This window comes from Homarus americanus, unplaced genomic scaffold, assembly GCF_018991925.1.
Source record: "Homarus americanus isolate GMGI-L3 unplaced genomic scaffold, GMGI_Hamer_2.0 scaffold60559, whole genome shotgun sequence".
Taxonomy (NCBI): Eukaryota; Metazoa; Arthropoda; class Malacostraca; order Decapoda; family Nephropidae; genus Homarus; species Homarus americanus.
The window spans coordinates 167,843-188,021 of record NW_024752976.1 but is presented as its reverse complement, the minus strand read 5'-3'; the positions used below and the strand labels follow the sequence as shown (position 1 = coordinate 188,021).

General features: G+C 40.3%; 1 protein-coding gene across 1 annotated transcript; it reads left to right on the top strand.

The window, feature by feature from the left end:
* The first annotated feature begins 10,032 nt into the window (after positions 1 to 10,032).
* Positions 10,033 to 18,622, top strand: LOC121855240 (proclotting enzyme-like). Its single transcript, XM_042350127.1, has 13 exons — positions 10,033 to 10,180; positions 11,130 to 11,340; positions 11,445 to 11,560; positions 12,135 to 12,253; positions 12,899 to 13,017; positions 13,776 to 13,811; positions 13,845 to 13,883; positions 14,562 to 14,736; positions 14,893 to 14,980; positions 15,421 to 15,601; positions 15,754 to 15,881; positions 16,285 to 16,405; positions 17,871 to 18,622. Exons 1-13 carry the CDS (start codon positions 10,142 to 10,144, stop codon positions 17,927 to 17,929), a joined length of 1,431 nt encoding a protein of 476 aa, XP_042206061.1. The 5' UTR covers positions 10,033 to 10,141; the 3' UTR covers positions 17,930 to 18,622.
* Positions 18,623 to 20,179: the final 1,557 nt, after the last annotated feature.

Below are 20,179 nucleotides of genomic sequence, written 5' to 3'. Positions count from 1 at the left end.
CTGGTCCATACAGTATATAATGACATTGATCCTTAAGTTGATGTTATATACTGTCTTGTATACTATTTACCCAGTAAATAGATGGAAAAATAGATACTGTACTGTACAGGTTGGCTTAAACATCACAAATTATTATTTTTTTTTATAGTCATCAGCTTGAAAGGGTTTTGGTGGACGTCCAACCTACAAGGGGTCACAGCTCAAATTTGAAGTCACAAGTCCAGTAAACCTGAGTATGAGCTCGTTCAAGACCTAACTTTACCAACACTGGCACAGATACAGATACATTCAGGAGCCAGTACATGCCCAGTACTTGCCAACAGTGCATAACAAACAGACAGACAGACAGACATATAACTGATTGCCCAAGCGGCTAACGAGTCAATCGGTGGCGAAGAGGATTAAAATAAAAGTACAATGTCAATAATTTTGCTGAGGAGTCACAGCCCTGGTTTCAAATGTGGATGTAGCGTCAACATTCCCAGAAGAAAATTGCATCTGATCCCGGTGAAGCCTTATGAAGTAGAGCGGTCATTTGGTACGCAGTGACGTGTCAAGATATGGCTTCCATCAACAATGTCAACTGAATCCTTGTCTGGATTGTGCATGTTCAGAGTGCCAGAAGGTATTAGATAGAAAGAAAGAAAGCCTTCATTAAAAATGTGATTGATCATTTTGGAGCTGGTAAGTGCCACCCGTAGTATTTATTTAACCATTGAAAGTACCCTGTTAATGTTATGAGCAAGTCACCATGACAGATAACTAGCATTGGCCATCACTGGATCATCTGGATTAGTGATATCAAGTTAATTATTTTTAGTTTTTAATGCTTAAGGTCAACTCTTATGAAAAATTTAGTGATTAATATTTGGTGGTAACACTGATACAGTATGTGATATTGCAGATCATACACAACTCAAAAGTAACTCGATTTTACTTTATCATACTTTTAAATACCTGTTTTGAATAAAGTCCTATGTCAGGTCTTCTCTTGCTATCTTGCAGCCCCCCCTGGAAAAAATCCTGCAGACACCCATGCTTGTCAACAGTGCATAACAGAGAGCCAATACATACCCACAGTGTCAGTGCCTAACAGAGACGTGACCAACGTCCCAAGCGGCTAACAGGCCGATCAGTGGCAAAGAGGATAAAATAAAATAAAGTACACCAAATTAAAATAATTGATATTGAAATTTCCCTCCCAATTGGGTTAGAGCAATTTTGGGTTCACCAGAAGTTATATCTCGTCACTTGCAACAACCTTTTCTAATACCACTTCCGTCTCAAATGGATAATAACCGTGATGGTAAATTCAAGTAGGTAATTAACGTAAATCTGCAGTCACTGGGTGTCATCTGTTTACAACTGACCCGTGTCGTGTGACAAACCTTCAGTGAGCAAAACCTTCCTGAGGAACTTGCTATGCATGCGCACCAAGTTCATGAATATTAATGAGATTTCTTGAGATATTCTTTCTGCCTTGGCCAGGAAAGGTTACACAACCAGAAAGTTTGTTGCATGATATCCTCTTGGTCTGAGTGTAGTCCTCTCACGTCCACCAAAAAATTTAAAATTACGACATGATGCTACAACAAAGTTATTTTCTTTGATATCATATATAAAAATAAATACTTTTTATTTAATATGACGAGGGATCCGCCCCCCGGCTAGGAAATTAGCTAAGGTTAGGTAGTTTTCTTTGGTTAGTTAGGTCAGGCTTTATGTAGGGTGGTGATAACTCAAAATCGACTCATTTCCGACAGAAACGAAGATAAAATTCGAATTAATTACAAAATACCATGGGTTAAATCTAGATTGTTGGTCAAAACCCAATTGGTAGTGAAACTGCAAATTTACCAAATAATTACCTTACAACCACAATAAAAAGTTAATTAAGTCCCTCCTTGTAAGAGTTTCATTTTCTTTTATAACATTAAAGAAAACGGACGTAAAAACAGTTTATGAATGAGTTTAAATGCGGGACTTAAATGACTTTGAATGAAATTAAATAGGGGAATTAAATGACTTTGAATGAGTTTAAAGGTGCTACCGTAGTATTAAAGAGAACAACAGAGTATCACTTTAATTAAATGGATGACAATAACAATAACATTAATATATAGGTCATTTGCGAGGGAAACGTTACAGAAGAAATATTTTAGATAAAACTTTCGAGATTCGTTTGATGACAATGATAATAAAATGATAATGATATAACAATAATGGATAATAGAGATATTAAAGATAAAATAGATAATTCATATAATAAAAATGATATAAAGTTAATGATAGTAATAATAATACATTATTATTATTATTATTATTATTATTATTATTATTATTATTATTATGCATAGAATAATTATCATGTAGCTAATTAATTGAGGACAAGAGTTATATTAAAGGAATTAACCTTAGCTATAGAAAAAAAATCACATAATACAACTTAAGTTAATTTTTGCAAAAGGAATTTTACGTTATAGATAATTAGAAAAATAAGAATAAATTTTGTGTAATGTATGAACAAAATGTGTAACTTGGTCTTTAATAAGTAATACAAAAATTGTCAAATTAATGTATAGTTTTTCTTGTAGGAAAGTGGCGATTGTGGTAATTTATGTACGTGAGATTCTGTAAGGAAATGAGGTAGTGAAGATGTGTGAAGCTGGTGTGAGGCTCTTTGAAGCTGGTGTGAGGCTCTTTGAAGCTGGTGTGAGGCTGTTTGAAGCTAGTGTGAGGCTGTTTGAAGCTGGTGTGAGGCTGTTTGAAGCTGGTGTGAGGCTGTTTGAAGCTGGTGTGAGGCTGTTTGAAGCTGGTGTGAGGCTGTTTGAAGCTGGTGTGAGGGTGTGAAGCTGGTGTGAGTGTGTGAAGCTGGTGTGAGTGTGTAGGACATTCACGGCCTATCCTATCTTTGAGAACTGCCATCCAGTAGCATCTTCACCCCTCATTACCGCAGTACAACTAAGTGAAATAATGACACATTGTAGAACGCAAAAGAACCATTGTCTTAGAATATGATGTATCCACTAACCACCAATTACAGAGTAAGGAAATATACACAATTCTAGTGGTCATTTGTTACAACACTAAGACATCCACTTCGCAGCCACAGTATTAATTTAGCATCAGTGTGGCTTAAACCAGGATAGGATTAGGAAAGGTTAGATTAGTTGAGGTTAGGATTAAGATAGGAGGACTCTAGTTTCCATCAAGATAAGATTAGTTTCCAGCTTATTTCCCCAACGCTACCTTAAGGGTGAGGTTAGTTTTAGGTAAGGTAAGGTAAGCGTTAGTGGTTAATCTTGAGGTGAAATAATCTTCAGGTTCTCCCCCAGTGTCGGACCTGCGGGAGACCTTATCAATACCTCACCCAGCCTCTGTATGTCACCACCACACAAAGCCATCAATCACCGGCAGTCTATTAGTTTATATCATCTTAACACAGCTGAGAACATGCCTTAATAGCTCCACTAGCCCAGCAGCTTCAGTACGGATCGATATTGTCATGCAATATCGACACTCTCATACTAGGCTTGGGTTAACTAAGGAAGGTAAGAGGATATGTTTGTGACGCATTCTTATTGAGGAGTGGGGTATACCTCTCTCCCTCTCTCTCCCTCTCTCCCCGTTTTTGGTCGGTTTGATAAAATAGAGTATTCTTCATCCACACGCCCACGACACCGCGAGTATTCATCCACACGCCCACAACACCGCGAGTGTTCATCCACACGCCCACGACACGGCAATGCATCTTCGTACCCCACATAGTGAAACAGGTTGTCAGCATAGGTACATGGACGTCTTTATCCAGACATTAGGCAGTAAACGTAGCGTAGTGGTGTGTGTGTGTGTGAGTCGCAAGGGCTGATGGGCGGGAACTGGTAAACACTGTATTTTACCTGAACTGTTGCAGAGAGAGAGAGAGAGAGAGAGAGAGAGAGAGAGAGAGAGAAAACAAGAAACATTTCTTCTCTAAAACAGCCACTTATGAATCTATTATTATCTGTACTAACGAGATAAATAATGAACGATAAAAAAACAGTAAGAAAAGGAATGAACGAAAGAGACAACGGTGATAAATGAAAACTGTAAAACACAAACACAGCAAATTATGACAAACAGTTTGGTAAGTTTTGTGTGAGATAGTGAGACATGAACCCATACTGCCCCAGAGCAGTGTGGGTCACGGCAGCGCTCGCTAGGAGTTAGGTAGCCCGTGAACCTTAAAAACTTTTCCCTCTTGAGCCACTACTGAACTCTGCTAACTGGCTTTACCCTCCAGCTGGCGAAACTTTACCCGAGCTAAATTGTGGTAGTTGCCTCATTTTCCTAAACGTCTGGACAGGAAATAGTGAAAAAAAAGACTAAGCTCAAACTGTAACTGCATTAGGCACGGACCGGCAAGAGATGCAACACTACTGAACACAGACGTTCCAGGGTTGTTTATTATTGGTGTGGAGGTGAGCGAGGTCTTGGCTGGGAATTTATATGGAGGAATTAGATTACAGTAAGAACAGAAAAGACAGGGTGTTGTTGTATGATGGAGACGTTATGTTGTTCTGTATTTGCGTGTGTGTGTGTGTGTGTGTGTGTGTGTGTGTGTGTGTGTGTGTGTGTGTGTGTGTGTCCTCCCTGGGCAGTGGACATTCTTGAATTGTTGATCTGTGTTCAATTTGTCAAAGATTCGTATGATTAATTTTCCTTATAATTGAAGATGTAAGGACGAATTAAACTAAAATTATATGTTTTCTTCCCCCAGGACTACATGAAGGAGGGAAAATTGTTTCTCAGACATTAACTTTCAGAACAGTTTTAGTCAGCTACACCAGATTTAGTATAAAAACAAAAACAAAACAATAATACTGTACGTAGATGTGTAGGCCTATTGACCTTTCATAGTTAGAAATATAATAACTTTTTTTTATAATTTGCAACCAGACATTCATGTTTATTTTTTCTGTTCCTGTGTTAATTTCTCTGTCTTTTCCTCTCCCTTTCAGTCCCTTCCCCCTCTATCATTCCTTTTCTCTTATTCTTGATCCTTCTCTTTCTTCCTCTCCCTTCTATCTTTCTTTTCACTCCCTCTCTTTTATTTTTCTTCCCTGCTTCTCCTATATCCTCCATCAAACGTCTATATTCCCTCTAGATCTCTCAGTGTCGCATACAGAGACGAACCCCTTGCAAATCTGGGGGGGAGGGGGGGGTGGGACGTGGGCACTGGAATATACAGTAGACACCTTTCATCTTTTACTGTTATTTTAACTAGGCCGGAATTCTCTATGCTGTGATCAGGTCTAACCTAATCTAACCTAACCTAACGTGTGTCTTGAGTCAGCTTAAGTCACCTTGATGTTATGAAAATTGGGAATTCTTTGTGACAGACAGACAAAGACCGAAACATACATAAACACATCCATTTATCTTGTTTCCTTAATAACTTTCTCTTGCATTTTTATCCTACAACTGCCTCTCTTCCCTTCTTTATTTAAGTTTCTATGCATCGTTGATCTACACACAAACAAAAGAATGATAAGTATAATAATAAAAAAGTCTCCCCTTCATCTTCTACACCATTTTCTTTCTTCCACAGAGGGTTTAATACTGGCTGAGGAGAAAATAATGCTTTCATATTACACTTTTAAAAGAATGGTAAAACCTGGAGCTATCCGGGTCAACTCCACACTTCCTTGGTTAAGAAACAGATACCTAAAGAGTCTATTTATTTATCTTTTTTCTTATGATTCTAGTTTTGTGTTCAGCGAATCAGAAAAGTTCAGAAACGTTATTTACTGCGAAGGAGACTATGCTAACGTTGAAGTGATGCGAGAGGCGGGAGAAGACAACAGTTATGTGTGTAATAAATGAAGATGTTTAGAAATACCAGATAAATAAAGAGAGATAATACAGAAGTTGGTGGAAGATAAGTGAAGAAAGCGATAAAAGTGGGAAAATATAGCATAGCATAACACACGTACTTGTTCAATCGGTAGACTTAACTTAGTCTCGTAGCGTAGGAACAGAATCATCATCATCACTGTTTACTCCGCCATTCTCTGTAAACAAACAATACATACACTTCAGATTTACATATTAGGAGCTGACCTTTAAAATCTGACCTTCTCTAGTAACACAAGCGAATCACTCCACTTACTGACCTACAACCCTTTGGTCACCTCAGGAGTAATCAAACCGCAGCTTATTTTACCTGATCAAATTCTCTAACATTACCTGAGGTTTTAGTTAGGTGATGTTAATGTGAAATAAACTGAGGTTCCAATCTTCAGGTGATCCAAAGAAATATAAAACTACGAGAATCATATGAAAAGTTCACAATATGAGGTTCTGAGACCATGAATATTAGCACAGGAATGTTCTGCTGAAGTTGTGTACGCGTGTGTGTATGTGTGTGCAGGAGGCGTGTGTGTGTGCGTTTAACTGTGTGTCGGGGCGTTTGTGTGTGTGTAACTGTGTGTCTGGGTGTTTGTGTGTGGGGTTGTTTGTGTGCGTCTATGTCTGTGTGTGTGTGTGTGTGGTTAAGAAGTTGAAAAATTTTACGACCACAGCCTCCTACACTAGACGTGGCTGACCTCTGGCCAAAGCCGTCAGCTGGACCAACCATAACTACCATTGCCAATCGTATACACTGACTCACACATTAATGGGTTGGTGTTTATGAACAAAACACGAGAAAAACACAAAACATGGGGTGTCTGTGTGTTTGTTTCTCATATTTTAACCTCGACAAGTGTAATTATTAAATTAGTCACGCATTTAAAAGACCTTAGCTAAATGAGTTGTAGTAATGACATAACACCAACACCACGCATATCTTCTGGCGCTGCTCTAGTTCTCGCTGGGAGTCTTTTCATGTATTTATTACTTTGGTGAGGATGGAATATCATCTATCAAGAGCTAGACGTCAAGGTTAAAAATATCACCATCTTGGACAACTCACTGACACGCATGGAAAGTGAATCTCAATCGTTTTTCTTCGTCTAAGAAAAACAATTCTAACTTTAGCTCTATAGTTGCTGAGAGAGGAATTTCCGGAGCGGCAGTGGAAGATGGGAAAGTTGTGAGAGTTATAACAGTGATGGGAAAGTTGTGAGAGTTATAACAGTGATGGGAAAGTTGTGAGAGTTATAACAGTGATGGGAGAGTTGTGAGAGTTATAACAGTGATGGGAGAGTTGTGAGAGTTATAACAGTGATGGGAGAGTTGAGTTATAACAGTGATGGGAGAGTTGTGAGAGTTATAACAGTGATGGGAGAGTTGTGAGAGCTACAGTAAATGGTGGAGAGTTTCACAGTACACTAACTATACACGCCGTCGTTCAAATGTTTTTCTCACTCTCCAAAAAATCGTCTGGTGAAGCAAGCGGTCGGTGAAGCAAGAGGTCGGTGAAGCAAGAGGTCGGTGAAGCAAGAGGTCGGCGCATCACATCGTCGGGTCGCGGAAATATATATCTGAGGGAAGTTCCTGTTCATACATGGTCTTGGTGAGAATCCATCTATCACGGACCATGTATCACGGACAATCTATCACGGACCGAATGAAAATAACATGGCTACAGTCCTAAGTGAATGTGAAGTGTGGAAAAATAACTGTGATATCATGCAAACACTGCAACATTTATCTGCGTGTTTGTGTGGCTGTGGTGGAGAAAGACGCGGAGAGTGTAGGCAGACTGGCGCCACGACACTACGCTTGGGGTGGTATGCAAGTGTACTAGCAACCATGAGGAAGGAGGGGGGGGGGGAAGTAGAGATGGAGAGAGACAAAGGAGAAGATAGACTCCAAAAGACTATTTATTATAATGAACAAAGTATTAGTTACAAGGTTAATAAAAATAAATAATCTTCGCTTCCAAATATTTTGCAGGAGGGAAACGAAAACCATTAATATCGTCAGAGAAAATAACGAAAGTGAATGAGAACGATCCATCACGTGAGGCTGAAAATTAAGTTCTCACTAACATTAATATCTGGAGGGAGGGAGTGTCGGTGCTCTCAACAATATCTTCCTCAGTCTTTTTCCTGAACTGTCAAAGATGCCTTCGTTATAGTTGAGTTTCATAACAACTAATAGTAGGCGTTAGGATGAGTAATTAAGAGCATGACGTAATGGGTGGCGGGCATTAAGACACTGATGTTGTCTCAGCAGTGAGTTAAGATGCATGCGAGGTCTGCTGTGTCTCATATATACTGTTGGTACTGTACAGTGTTCACGTATACGTCTGTAGGTATAGGACCGTTTCCTAAAACAGAATATGACTGAATATTTTTGACAACTACTAAATATGTTAGGAGTTAATGAGAGAGAGAGAGAGAGAGAGAGAGAGAGAGAGAGAGAGAGAGAGAGAGGTTCCCCGCCTTGTATCAGACGCCTTCATCAGCCAGCTCTCCCCGACGTGAAGAAATAAATTGGCATAATCGAGTTACTCTGTCTTGTGGAGGAGGCGGTGAAGCAGCTGGCTACACCATCACCTTAGAGGGCGAGGCAGAGGGCGGGGAAGGTCCTGGCAGGTTAAAGACCCAAGTGTTATCCTGAAGAAGGGAGTGTGAGGTGGGACTCCTTCTCACCAGGTATTGTGTTGATCTACTGTGAAGAGCTTCGAATTATCGTAAAGCTGGGGACGCCCGTGGTAGTGAACTTGGTCCTGTGAAAACTTAGCTCACGTGTCTATGGCTGTTAACTGTGTGACCTTCTCAGTAATAACAAATAAACTAAGCTGTGATTGGAGGAGACGCTGTAGGGGAGTGTAGACCAATTGGTGCTCATAATGTTGTGTTGTGGAATATCTGGTCACGGTAGGAACATCTCCGTCCGCCATATTGGACCATGAGGTAAAATATTCAATCCTATTCTTATTACTCGTAGTGGTAGAGATATTAACATGATGACGGGGATACATAACCAACACGAGTGATTTAATAGTCGTGAGTTAAAAGTTTCATATCGATGTAGAATATTAACGTCAAAGTAAAGTTTACAAAGATGTTTCATTAACTGTATAATAGATTGTGAAGAAGGTTAATTGCATTTATAATTATTAATGATTGTTGGGTTAGAAAATAATTATGGTCATTTAATCGATTATATTCGTTGTTTATACTCGTGTTGGGTGGCGCCATAGCGAAACACTTTACTGCACATCTGTATATTGATCGGCCTCAGAACTCCCCTCACGTCTCTTCCAGACTTAATGAGGTAGAAATCGCTCCATTCATAAGACATCGTCCGAATGAATGTAAATCTTGGCTCAGAACCATTAATCTGCAACTATGACGTCTTTTCTGTATATTAAATGTAATTACTGGACTGCTGCAAACTGTCCCGTCATCATTTTCTTTGACTTCCGTAAAGTTAAGGATTTTTCTAACACCCAAGAGCCCTCATTCAGTATGTTATCATTGCCCGAAACTTTTTTACCTTACCAGTACATGTTTATTAAACCTATCAAGTTATAGTAGAAACCCGAAGATGACAACGTAATACTATATCCATCGGGGGAGACCAAGGGTTAGGTTAAGTTAGGGTAGGTGACCGAAATGTAACAGCGTGCGTGTGTCAATACTCGGGAATTTGAAGTGATATATGAAGTACTTGTCTCAGTCTACGAGCTAAAAGGAAGATTTATTTCCTCCTCTATTAAGTGCTGAGAAGGTGAATTAACATTACCATGCATATACTGTACATACACATGTTTCTGTACCAGGTGTGACTAACACCATGTTAATAAACCATTTCTTGCTAACTCCTTCATTATTCGACACTTTTAATATTTTTTTCTCTTAGGAGTAACGCCAGGCGGTTTTATCTCTACATCAGCCCTCTACTTCACGCTGGTCGCTGCTCATTTTCTTAATAGTTCTGTCCATCACTTGAAGAAATTGGATATTTAACATTGTTGAAAGTTAAACCAATTTTGATTACATAATGTGAATCCTTAGTCAGTATGTAGTCAGTATGAGGGTTTTACGACACAGGTGTACGCACAGGTGGGAGGCGAAGCTGTGTATAAAAGCCCCATCTTTGCTGGTCCCCTTCAGCAGTGGACGGCCGTCACCAGCACCGCCTCCGTCACCAGAGAATTCTCTTACTGCGTCACGATAACCAAGAGAAGGTCTCCCCCGTCACCATGACAGCCCAGAAGCTGGTGTTAGCACTCTCACTTCTGGTGAGTGCCTCTTCCTCCACCACACAGGCTGTCACCCTCCACCACACAGGCTGTCACCCTCCACCACACAGGCTGTCACCCTCCACCACGCAGGCTGTCACCCTCCACCACGCAGGCTGTCACCCTCCACCACGCAGGCTGTCACCCTCCACCACACAATCTGTCACCCTGCACCACACAATCTGTCACCCTCCACCACACAGGCTGTCACCCTCCACCACACAGGTTGTCACCCTCCACCACACAGGTTGTCACCCTCCATCACACAGGCTGTCACCCTCCACCACCACACTTATGTCCCTACACCCACAAGGAAGTCGTATCATCACTGTATGGTATTGTCAGGCGTGTAGTGAGGCAGTCTGTCAGGCTCATCTTGGCTGTCATCGTTCTTTCGTCTCGGCTTTAACTCACATGGGTGTTCGTTCCTTTCTCAGTCCTTCTGTCTGCACGGTTCAAGTGTTCAGTAATTATATATTGTATCTGTTCAGTCACTTAATCGTCCGTATGAGCGCCTCTTGGGGCATAGTTCTGGTGCCACCTGAACACAAAGAATAATTATCAATATTAATTTTGGTTTTGAACTTCCCCGTGAGAGTAAATATATGATCAGTAATATATTTGAAGAGTGTAAATACTGTGGTAAGTTTTCTAATTAACACCAACAAGTACGGTGATACTGTACAATTGGCCCGTAGTTGGTGACAATATTATACTCTTGAAGCTAACATTATCTAAAGTTTGTTTTTAAACCTTTCGTGTGTGTGTGTGTGGTGGTGACAATAAACGTGGTATAATATTAAGTACTGGTGTCAACATTGCTTCAAGTTCACAAATACTTTAATAATGTGTTTTGTTTTTTCAGGTTTAATAATGTTCGTATAACGTGTTTAGTTCCCCCGCCAGTCACTAGTGATGGATTCTGATTATTTTATCTTATTTTTGTTAGTGTGTGTGGCTGGAGTGTGAGGCCAAGTCGTTTGATGGTAATGTCAGGAAGCTGGACCTTGGGCAACATATCAGTGCCCCACGGGGCGAGGAGCGTCAAGAGCTGTTCTCAGGGCTACTCAATGTGACACTGCTGCCACCTGTTGTGCCTACTGACAACTTCTTTATTGACGGACCACAGCCAAAGGACTTGGGCAACACCAATACTCGACGTAAGTGTCTTAGTCATACTATGTCCTCTGGTTAACGAGAAGCAGGAAGACTCATGGATTGGACATGTAGAGAGAGACATGTAACCAGGTTGTGTTTATTCCAGAAGTCTTGGCGTGTGGCGACACCATATCTCTTCAGCCTGGTAACGTGGTTGCGTTCGAGTCGATGAATTATCCAAACCAATATCCCAACAGCCATACGTGTGTTTGGAAATTCAAGGTGAGTGTGTGTGTGTGTGTGTGTGTGTGTGTGTGTGTGTTATGTTCCTTTTAGGTTACGTTCGAAATTTTATAAGTTTATAAGTGTATCGTGTAAGCAAGTGTCTAAAAGTGTATCAAGATTATAACACACAATAAATTTTTATGATATAATTTACCTCAGAAACACAGACACACTGACCTAGTTTTACCCACACTACTCGATAAAGGTCAGTGATTATTCTCGACTTCCTATACTCTCTCTCTCTCTCTTGTAAACCTTTACCTCGGAAGAGTCTATGGACGCCGGAATTCAGAGAAACCTCCTTCAACGTGTCAATCTTGTGTGTCATTCTGTTGTGTTTTGTTATGGTGTTTCCCGTCCACAAGAAAGAGCTGTTTATCTCCATGTATGCATACTATACACACCCAATTTTCCATGTACACACACACACACACACACACACACACACTACATACATGGTGTGACTTTGGTTCTAGTAACATTGTCCACACTCTCTATAATTAGGTATACCGTTGTTATAGACTTTATTTTCGTGATAATCTTTGGTCATGTTACTGTGCTCGTTGAACAGACTGGTGCTGCTGACGCCACTTTAACTGTAACGTGTGAACCATTCTCCACTGAAACACTCAGAGACACGTTGACCTTCATAGAACCTCGGCTACCAAAGAGGAGAAGGAACGTTGCCCGGTAAGTGACGCACCAGGTATTATTTGATTTACTTTTATATAAGAAAAACGTTTAATATATTTCTGACCGTGAAAAATATTTTGGAATAATGATAAGTAGGAATCTTTAACCAAGCAAATAACGTGTATTTGCTCGAAACAAGGCTAACAAAATAATTGGGTTCATGAAAAGGAGTGTTAGTTACAAGACTAGCGAGGTCATCCTAAAACTATATCTTGCGCTTGTGAGACCTCACTTGGATTACGCAGTTCAGTTCTGGTCACTGTACTACAGAATAGATATAGAATCCTTGGAAAGAATTCAGAGGAGAATGATAAGACTAATCCCGGGCATAAGGAACCTTGAGTACAGAGACAGGTTAAAACATCTTAATTTGCACTCCCTCGAGAGACGTAGAGTGAGGGGCGATATGATCGAGTTGTATAAATAGAAGTCAGGGCAAAACAAAGGGGATATAACAAAGGTACTCAAACTATCCAACCTGGTGATCTACCTGTTGGTTACCCAATGGAACTCGGGAATAATCTACATCTTAATTAATTTTACTTTTGTATATTTTCTTAAACTGATTCAGATTTTATAAGAACCATCTCACAAAATAAAACAATCAAAATAACAACTGACAACTTCACATCTTCCCGACAGAGTAAGTGGATCCTTGAAACATTTTCAAATGATCAGTTCCACTAATTATGTGAAGGCGACTTTCAAAACCAATTTATCAAGAGCCTCGACAGGATTCAGCTGCACCGTCAGTGTTACGGGTGAGTTTGTTTGATCTTTTCCCACCTGGATGTTAGCGAGATGTTGAGTACCTAAGGCTGTTGCTCCTCAAGTTTTCATTCCTCCCTGATGAGTAGAACCTTGGCACAAATAAGGTGTAACTGTTCCCTCGAGTCACTCTTGTTAGTTGAGACAAAGATCAGGATCAAGGATCAGTGGAAGTTAATCATTTGTCTACATTTAACATCAGAAGGTAATGAGATTATTACCCATTAAGAGGACGCTCATATAGACACAGGTGAGGAAACGTTCTCAAGGTGAATACACCATTAAGCTACCTGAGCTTTGTAAGAAACACCTTGAAGCTGCACTGGCGAGTGTTTCAAGGATCTTCACTTGATGTAAGAAAATAACAAATAGAAGTAATTTAGAACGTATAAATATTGATAATTAAGTGATGCAATTAGGTCAAGTATCCAAAGACTTACACGACTAATAGAAGTTATTTGTTTGTTTACGTCTGACGTCAGGTCGTGTTGGCCCTGATGTTGGTGGTCTCTCTCTCTCTCTCTCTCTCTCTCTCTCTCTCTCTCGGGATATAGAGTGTGGGGGTCACACACCTGCCGTCGTACATAAGACAACAGGCAGGTGTGTCAGGCAGGTATGTCAGTCTCTCCACACTTACTTCCTCTCATTCAGTTTAGTCCATACTTAGTTTATGTTTAAAGACAAAAGTCAAAAGCCTGAGCAATTTAATTTCACATCCAAAGTAAATTAAAACTTTCTACTGTACCCACAGGAACCGCCGCCGCCACCACCACCACCACCACCCCGCCACCACCACCCGCCACCCACCACCACCCCGCCGCCACCACCACCACCACCACCACTCCCACCGACAACTGTGGTAAGTTTATCAACATAATGGACACACCGTGAGACCATATGCTATGTACAGTGAAACAAGAACTCGATAAAATTATAAATTAAAACACACAAACAAGAATTGCGTTAACAAAACAACTAATGACTGTTGCCTCACAAAAATTATATTATACATCACTCGTTTGTAATTGTTATTTTTTATTGTTAATATGTTAAAAGGTCTTCAGAGAATTGAAGTGATCATAATAACGTGATTAGTATTTTTTTAGGCGTTTAACCTCTATAGCACATCTAGGCACAACGCACACACACACACACCTTGGGAGGTTAGGTTAGTTTGGATAAGATAGGATAGGATAGGATAGGATAGGATAGCGTTAGGATGGTTGATCTTCAGGTGATCCAAAAGTGGGTTCCTCGCAAAAATAAACCTGAAGGCAAGAAAAAATTGTATCATATATACATATATTTCTAATAGTCTTGATATGGTTAGAGAATGACTCATTAACGTGTTGAATCACCATAGTTGTTGAAGCAACTGTTAGTTAGATAGATAATTACCCTGTAAACTTAGCTCACTACCTTACAATGGTTCAACATGTATATAGCCAATAGAGGTACAGACCAGCCGGCATATAGACAACACAGGTATTAAGAAGCTGACAATATACTGAAGGCGATTTCTTTCTCTTATATCCAGAGTGTGGGAAAGCCAACACGGGTTCTCGCATTGTTGGGGGAACTGAAACGCTTGTCAATGAATACCCATGGCAGGTCGGGGTAGTTAGGGAAACAGATGGCGTCAAAAACTTGATATGTGGAGGATCAATCATTTCTAACCACTGGGTCCTGACCGCTGCTCACTGCATTGACAGGTAAGTACTCACATTATACTTTTGAGTACGATAAACATTCCCTGCCAAGACTTAATCGTCAGGATATGATGAATAATTTCCCTAGAGTACAATAACTTTAAACTTTTGTATACAATGACTTCAACATTAAATGCCATCTTAACTTTACCACTTCAGCAATGCTATAGAAGTACTGGTGGGCGACCACGACTTCACTACCGGAACTGACACCCAGGACCCGGCATATCTCTACGCAGTTGATAGGGTGAGTAAAGCTGCATATCGGCTGAACAGAACTGACACTTTAATATGTCAGTTGTATGTCAGTTATTAATTACCTTTTGTTTACTTTTTATTTTGTAAACATAAACCCCTCATCTGTTTGTCTTGTAGTGGATGAGACAAACTACAGGTAAAGATCTGGAGTCCCTCAAGTGTTTTATATATACTGTTTAGTCCACCTGACAAGAACGAAACAGATGAATAGAATAAAAAATATTTGGAAGTAAAAATAATTGAACGAAATAATTATTGCATAACAGAACGTAATTTGCATATATTAACTGATTATACATAACCCAAAACCATTAACTGTACACACACGTACAGCTCAAATTATAATCATATTCTGAGTTACCAAATTAGTAATCAATGTTTTGTGCTAAGGGAATATATGGATTGATATACAAATACCTTTATTTATAGAAAATAGTCCACGCAGACTATGTCGAAGCCGTGAACGGATTCGACATAGCCCTGCTACACACAACGCAGCCATTGGACTTCACCAAGTATGGTCAAGCACCAGTGTGTCTCCCTCCAGATAAGACCAGACTCTACGTTGGTGAAACAGCCACTGTGTCTGGCTGGGGCACTACGAGTGAAGGTGACAGCTATTCTTTACGTCTCTCAACTCAACGATGAAATAAGATTAACAGTTACAGTTTATTGCAGTTGGGGGTAATTCTTGAATGAATCTCACTTGCCTATTATGTATAGTACTGAAAGGATTATTGAAATGATACTTTTATTATTCAGGAGGAAGTTTAAGCAAGACCCTGCAGGAGGTAGATGTGCCAGTAATATCAAACAACGACTGCCAGAAAAACTATAATCCCACCAGCTCCATGCTGTGTGCCGGGGAAGAGGGCAAGGACTCCTGCCAAGTGAGTGCATAATACTCTCTTCGTTTCATATTAAGTGACAAATAATGAAAGAAACGGTGAAGCAAGTTTGTGTTGAGAGTGACAACATGAAGTAGAGGATTATAGGGTACCAGAAGCCCTAGTGAGGCGTGTAGCGAGTGTACGTGTGTCACAGGTGCCAAGCTGCGTGTGTGTGTAACAACGTTTTCTGTCATTATAGTTTAACTTTGTGATGGTCAACTAAATATCACAACAGCTTAAAGTTAATTGAGTCAATATATATGATTAAGGGGAACTAGAGGACAACACAGTACTAATTAGCCAACACCTCCACAAGGGGCCGAGACCTTTACGCGGGTGAGACGAGACGACCCGGAATATTTTGCTCAACAGAAAATCTCACGGAAAATAATATCTGTTTCAGGGAGACTCAGGAGGCCCGCTGGTGTACAACAACAACGGCATATATGAACTCATTGGTGTTGTGTCGTTTGGAATAGGTTGTGCACGTCTCGGCTATCTTGGAGTGTACACACGAGTTACTAGTAAGTACTGTACTACCCTTGTACACCTGATCTAAAATGTACACCCAAGTTACTAGTACTACCCTTGTACACCTGATCTAAAATGTACACTCGTGTTACTTACAAGTGCAACACTAAGTTCCATAACACTATTTATCACGTCACTCATTACTTATTCATTGTGGTTTTATCACACCTGTCATCACTGTACTATCATGGTTATATCACACCTGTCATCACTGTACTATCATGGTTATATCACACCTGTCATCACTGTACTATCATGGTTATATCACACCTGTCATCACTGTACTATCATGGTTATATCACACCTGTCATCACTGTACATCCTGTCATCACTGTACTATCATGGTTATATCACACCCTGTCGGTTATATCACACCTGTCATCACTGTACTATCATGGTTATATGGTTATATCACACTGTCATGGTTATATCACTGTGTACTATCATGGTTATATCACACCTGTCATCACTGTACTATCATGGTTATATCACACCTGTCATCACTGTACTATCATGGTTATATCACACCTGTCATCACTGTACTATCATGGTTATATCACACCTGTCATCACTGTACTATCATGGTTATATCACACCTGTCATCACTGTACTATCATGGTTATATCACACCTGTCATCACTGTACTATCATGGTTATATCACACCTGTCATCACTGTACTATCATGGTTATATCACACCTGTCATCACTGTACTATCATGGTTATATCACACCTGTCATCACTGTACTATCATGGTTATATCACACCTGTCATCACTGTACTATCATCACTGTTATATCTATCCTGTCATCACTGTACTATCATATCACACCTGTCATCACTGTACTATCATGGTTATATCACACCTGTCATCACTGTACTATCATGGTTATATCACACCTGTCATCACTGTACTATCATGGTTATATCACACCTGTCATCACTGTACTATCATGGTTATATCACACCTGTCATCACTGTACTATCATGGTTATATCACACCTGTCATCACTGTACTATCATGGTTATATCACACCTGTTATCACTGTACTATAATGGTTATATCACACCTGTCATCACTGTGCTATCATGGTTATATCACACCTGTCATCACTGTACTATCATGGTTATATCACACCTGTCATCACTGTACTATCATGGTTATATCACACCTGTCATCACTGTACTATCATGGTTATATCACACCTGTCATCACTGTACTATCATGGTTATATCACACCTGTCATCACTGTACTATCATGGTTATATCACACCTGTCATCACTGTACTATCATGGTTATATCACACCTGTCATCACTGTACTATCATGGTTATATCACACCTGTCATCACTGTACTATCATGGTTATATCACACCTGTCATCACTGTACTATCATGGTTGTAATATCAGATTCCTTCTCCAACTTCTTACTCTGCATTTTGTTCATCACCATTACAGATTACGTCGACTGGATACAACGCTACACTGGAAACTTATGTACTGCAACATCAGGTTAAAGTATGGTGGGTGCTTGTTACTACCACTGACACCCCTGCTGCCTACCTGTCTGCCTGACTCACGACCACCACGGTACCACCTCTCATCTCTACCACAGCTCCACCTCGCTGCCTGCCTGACTCATCACCAGTCGCCACCACCACTCGATTCCTCATAACACCGCAAAAAAATAAAATCGCGGATTGAGCTGACATTTCTTGTGTCGTTTCATAACATCAACGTCTAGGCCTTGTTCAGTAATTATTATGTATTTATGAAAGATGATTTAGCGAGCAAATTTACCACTCGTGGAGTTCTCTAATTGGCTGTTAAACTTCATATACACCAAGATCTTTACGACTGAATTCTGTGGTGAGAAAGCCATAGTTGTTGTGTTTTGTGTCTCAATTGTTAACTCTCATGAGGCATTAAAGTCCCAAATTTGATCATAAATAAAATAACTAATAAACTATGTTAGTGAAGAACAGTATTTAATTCTGTTTAAGTATTTTTCTCCTTCAACAATTAGGTCTTTTAGCTCGTTAAGTAAATTAAGTAACTACTAAATATGAAGTGTTCAATGACTTAATTAAATTATTACTACTGTGGACTTTCACATTGGTTTTAACACAGGTAAATTATTTTTGGTTATGGAATTTATTTATATTTAAAATAATATTGGATCTACCTTAATAAATTTTTCTTGCATTGCACTTTGCTTGTAAATACCTTTGAAAATGATCATTTTGACAAAACCCATAAGACGAAATAAGTCAATCTTATTTAGTTGTCAAAGAGAAAAATGAGCCATAAAGCTTACCAGCATCATAAAGTTCCCCAACACCAAAAACTTCCCCACCACCATAAAGTTCTCTGCATTCTCTTGACGCATTTAAGTAACTGGAATAAACTACAGCGCAACAATTAGATTGATAATGGCACTGGGGTCACAATGAGGCCCTAGGAGACAGTGTGAGCGACGATAAAGGTTGGGGCAGCAGTGAAGGAAACGATGAAAGATTTAATGATAAAAGCATTAAAAAGTAATGAATATAGTGGTGGGGAGACAAGGGGTGATGGGGAGACTAGGGGGTAAGGGGGAGACTAGGGGGTAAGGGGGAGACTAGGGGAGGGGGGAGACTAGGGGTGGCAAGGGACCCGAGAAAGTCACCCTCCCCACTGATGGCAGGCCGCGCGCTGCTGCAGTAAGATGGGGATTAAGGCAGGGAGGGAGGTGAGGAGTGGCTGAGGGAAGGAGGGATAATGCTCAGCCAGCGACCAATAACACGGATGTTACGGCGCCCAGAGGAAATTGAGAAGAGAACTGGAAATTCCCCGCCTGTCGTCAACACACCGTAATGATAAGGACACCGCGCCCAACCAGACCATTATAGGGAAATACTAAAACCGCATTTATTTTCCTATTTCGTGTTTTCTGCAAGTTACCTAACGTCGTGTATGTAAAAACGATTATATAGGGTGTCTCAGAAAAATGTTCCTCCCTACCTCCCTCCAACTCTCAGTATCTCAGGGAGCAGGCAGGAAGGGAGGCAGGGAACAAGCAAGGAAGGAGGCAGGGACATTTTTCTGGGACACCCTATATATTCCGACGATGAAACTGTTTTCTGTAGTATAACGTGGGGAAGGAGGCAAGCCATTGTCGACCATCTACAGATAGTATATGTGACCCGCTGTTGCCACTAGACTAGGAAGTGTGCTTAAGTATGTCAATTATTGCTGTTAGTGGGGAAAAAAAAATTCACGTAGGAAATTTCATTGTGGCTTTATCAAGATTCGAAACGACGACAAAGATTAAGAGTGTTAGAATATAAGGTTATGTAAGTGAGTCCAGCAAAGACGACCTAACAACACTGTACACCCTACCCTCACCCTGCCAACACTACCCTGTCAATACTACCCTGTCAACACTACCCTCACCCTGCCAACAGTACCCTCACCCTGTCAACGCTACCCTCACACCCACGGCTTTGGAGGTCTGAATGAACACAGGGGAGACTCAAGAACACGGCCGGCTGCTAAGGCTTAGGCCACCCCCCCCCCCCGCCCCCGTCCCCTTGCGTGTGTTGAACAGTGAATTATAATAAGGGAATCAAGATCAGGGTAATGGTAGAGAGAGAGAGAGAGGAATGATTCTCTCCGCAGTGACCTAAAAAAACGAAAAATGTTTGAACAAACTGAAAGAAAAAAATTTGTCGGTAGTTCTGAGAGTGATAATTTTCCGTAATGTTTCACCAATATCGGTTCGCTCC

Bases quoted from the DNA above. Each gene is read 5' to 3' on its own strand.
- LOC121855240 (XM_042350127.1), top strand. From the start codon at position 10,142: ATGACAGCCCAGAAGCTGGTGTTAGCACTCTCACTTCTG. The intron at 12,254-12,898 runs GTAAGTGACGCA...TCTTCCCGACAG, and splicing joins AGGAGAAGGAACGTTGCCCG to AGTAAGTGGATCCTTGAAAC. The intron at 13,812-13,844 runs CACCACCACCCG...ACCACCCCGCCG, and splicing joins CACCACCACCACCACCCCGC to CCACCACCACCACCACCACC.